Genomic DNA, 3,950 nt, shown 5'->3' on the forward strand with positions numbered 1-3,950 from the left:
AAACATTTCCATATGAAAAATTAAAAATAATAACCATTTAGGACTCTATTTCCTTATAAATACAATACGTAAAAATAATTTTCCAATACCGAATATTTTCTTTATAATAAAATGTATTAACAAAGAAACATGATAACCCAACTACATTAATATTTACGAACACATACAATACACACTAAAAACACTCCTTGTATCGAAGTGTTATTAACAATTAATTTGATTGCACTTCACCAGTGTTACGACAAAAAACAACTCATAATTCATTTTCAATACATTACCATTAAGTAATGAATTAAGGGAAAATTTAGTCGTCATAAGGCTTGCCAAAGAAGCACAGGTGTCAAAGATGTCGCCTCCAGCGGTTCGTGTCAACACCTTCGTCCCAACAAAGGAATCTAAATTAGACCTTGTATCCAAAATAATTATTGTATTCGAACTAATTTGCGGCATAAATCGATTACCAGTTTTTGGCAGACTTAAGCCAGTTTGTTTAGCACTTTCACTTGCCTATTCCTTATCAATAAATATCTTCATTGCTTACTCAACCTACAACAATCTTTCAAGAGGATTGGGAGAATTTGTAAGGGCATTAAAGTTATGGCAATACTGTATGTGCGCGATATTAGGATTTGCATTTAGGAAAAGATTACGTGAATTCTATTCTGGTCTCATCAAATTCGATAAGGAAACTGATTTCCGTATGGAAAATAAAGAAGTGATCAAGAGTACCGTGCAAATATGCCTGACTGTGGGCTTTATGATTGGTTTTATTACTTTTCTGTACTTGGCCCATGTGTTTAAAAACGACTATATCGAATTAATAATAATCCTACTCGTAAGTATAATCGAGCTGCATTTCTTTGGGCATCTATTAAATCTTCTGGTTCCACGGCTTCGTTTTATGAATCATCTAATGAAGCAATCATTGTGTAATCGTTCTGGTATACACATAGTGCAAAATGGATTAATCTGCCCAAACAAAACTAAAAAATCGACAATGGATATGAAGAAGCTGATGGATTTTTACCATAGAATCATTATTACGTTTGATATATTATATGAAGCAATCAAATGGCAGGTAAGTAGCTATAAGTTGATCAAAATATTGTGATGTTTTTAAAATTACTTTACGTGGAGGCAACGCCATCTAGAGATAACTTGATACATTTTTATTATTTGATTCGATTTATTGATCTTAGAACTTATAACGTGTTTTAAATTAAATGAAGTAGCAATCTAGAATGCAGTCTACCTAATGGTAAGTGACTACTACCGCTCTTGGACATTTGTAATCAACCTATGATAAGATTTGTGTCCTACTTTAGGCTGACCACAAATGCGTTGCTACACCTGAGGATTAAGTTGGAACGCTTACCGCTTTTTTGTAAATATACAATATATTTTACCTCTTCTATACTGTACAAATAACATCATATAAAATACGACAGAGCAAGGACATAAATATATATTTTTTTCAGATGATCATTATTCTCATAACATCCTTCATTGCATCTCTGTTTGTATCCTACAATCTTATATTACGATACATACGAAGTGATGTGAGTATAAATTTGAACTTTTCTTACAAATCTAGTTTTTTATTAATAAAATAATTTAAGAGTAATAGACGAGCATGCAGTCCATCTGAAGGTAGATGGTTACTGCCGCCCGTTGACATCTTCCATCAAGCCCAGATTAGATTAGCCCCCTGCTCAAGTCAGGCCCTAGATGCGGCGATACCCCTGAGGACTGGAACTGGAACGAGCTGGAACGAGCTGGAAGAAGCTGAAACGCCTTGCAAAGTATGTCTTTCTTACACCACTCTTCAAACCAGAACACAGCATCGCTTAACACTGTTGTTCCTACTAAAACACTCGAGATGGTTGGCGGCAAGTGAATAATTTATTTGACAACTATGACTTGTCCCTATAGATGGCCCCAGTGTGCTAACTTATTTTTTTTTTTTTATATGTAACCTAACGATAAGGCAGACGGGCTACCTGATGGAAAGCAGTCACCGTCGCCTATGGACATTTGCAACACCAGAGGAGTCGCCAATGCATCGCCGGCTTTGAAGGAGAGCTTTTTTTACACCCCTCTTGAAGAGCCCCATGTCATAGTCCTGAGGGACAGGGAGGTTCTGATACCACAGATATATTAATAGACAAACTTAAAAGTTCCTAGGAAGAGAGGTTCGGCGATGGTGCCGCCGGAAACGAACAACAAAGGGCTCTACCACATTCAGATACGTCGTATCCAGTTATCGTATCCACTTCACGTATGTACGACTGTACATATATGCGGGAAAGTATACATAAATATTTATTGCAGTATACCCTGGGACAGCTGTTAGTGGAAACAACCATGACTTTCGCGGAGATTGTCCCACTGTTCGCTCCGTGCAGAGTAGTAGACATTCTCCATGGCGAAGTGCGGTGCCTGATAGAGCTGCTGTCCTCAAGACTTTACGAAAATAAAATTGGTACTGTATTTCATTTTTATACCCTTCAATCATACATGTATTTAGCAACAAGTACAATGAGAAATTTCTACAGTCACCGTAATAAATAGTGCTTCTTACTTGATGTTTGTATGATGTATTATGATCTGATGATGTACTGTCATAATTCAACATGATTATGTCCTGTTACATCTGTATTATGATCTAAGGATAATCCAAGGCCAATTAAATTATAGTACAAATAAATATAATATACAAACTTAGGATAGGTTAAGTAACATTTCATACATTAGCCAAAATAGAGTCACGTGACTATGAATTTCAATGGCGGCTGATGCATCGCCGTGTGATCACGCACACACATAAAATTATATTCACTACATTAAAAAAAACTCGAGATAATGAATAAATTAAAGCTATTGTCATTATTTTCAGAGAAATCGAGTCGCGCGGTCGCTCAAGCCTTCCTGGCGTTGATGGAGGCGCGTGATCTGTCATTCTCCCTTTTACGCATATTTGACATCGACGTTTCTTTCCCTTTCAAATTCTTGGGCCTACTTGTTACGTATCTTATTATACTACTACAATTTGAAAAGGTCATTAATCTTGATCGGTCAACTGTCTAATTCAAATTCCGAATAAAACATTTTTATTTTTAATCTCTATTGTTGTTCATTATTGATACCTGTAGCCTTTCCAATATTTTTTAAATGCATGTTGTGACTTTATTGTAACGCAGTAGGTATATTAATATTATCTTTCAAATGATTTTCTTTTAAGTATTTTTTATTTTTAATTCAGATTTGACATTTAAACCGTCTAAAATTAGTATTTATTGGCCAGTTCTTTTTCAGAAAGCCTAACGGAAAAATGGTCTAATAAATTCTATTATGATCAGAAATAATACCGTTATTATAAGTCAAGACCATTCTTCCATATTTGTTTGATTGGAAGCAAGAAGTTTCTGGTCAATTAAAGTTCCTAAGTACTTCCAACAAGCGCGGTAAACGTAGAAATTTCACATTATCGGAGAGTATTACACCTGAATAAAGTCGGTTTTAAGTTTTAATTAGATTGTGTTGAAAGTTTTACCGTCGGACTCCGGATATTTTACTGCTCTCTTACCTTTTATAATAATAATAAAGATAAAACGATTAAGTGAAAAGTTACTTTGCCAAATAAGTGATTCCAGATTCAATTGCCGTTGATTTTTTAAGATATTAATATGTAAGCCAAAAGCAGTTAATATATTATTCTGTTTTGTTTATCAACCGAATTACTTTTTTACATTTGAATAAATTTGGAAACCGTTGACGAGCTGAATTGGTAGTACGAAATTGTGGCAAAATAGATAAGGAACATCAGCAAATTTGGAATACTGCAGGTAAGTTGGAATACCTTAGATAACAAATTATTATAAGTGCTATCTGTGCTTTCTTCTTGTAAACTTATCGTCACACGTCATACGAAGCAAATGAGCTTTAAAAAC

General features: G+C 34.6%; 1 protein-coding gene across 1 annotated transcript; it reads left to right on the plus strand.

Moving 5' to 3' along the window:
- The first annotated feature begins 346 nt into the window (after positions 1–346).
- On the plus strand, positions 347–3,087 carry LOC140754015 (uncharacterized). Its single transcript, XM_073088911.1, has 4 exons — positions 347–1,078; positions 1,479–1,559; positions 2,332–2,482; positions 2,897–3,087. The coding sequence occupies exons 1-4, from the start codon at positions 347–349 to the stop codon at positions 3,085–3,087; spliced, it is 1,155 nt and encodes a 384-aa protein (XP_072945012.1).
- Positions 3,088–3,950: the final 863 nt, after the last annotated feature.

The sequence above is a fragment of the Epargyreus clarus genome, unplaced genomic scaffold (genome assembly GCF_041222505.1).
Source record: "Epargyreus clarus isolate Ecla_fem2 unplaced genomic scaffold, WU_Ecla_fem_2.2 ptg000027l, whole genome shotgun sequence".
Lineage (NCBI taxonomy): Eukaryota > Metazoa > Arthropoda > Insecta > Lepidoptera > Hesperiidae > Epargyreus > Epargyreus clarus.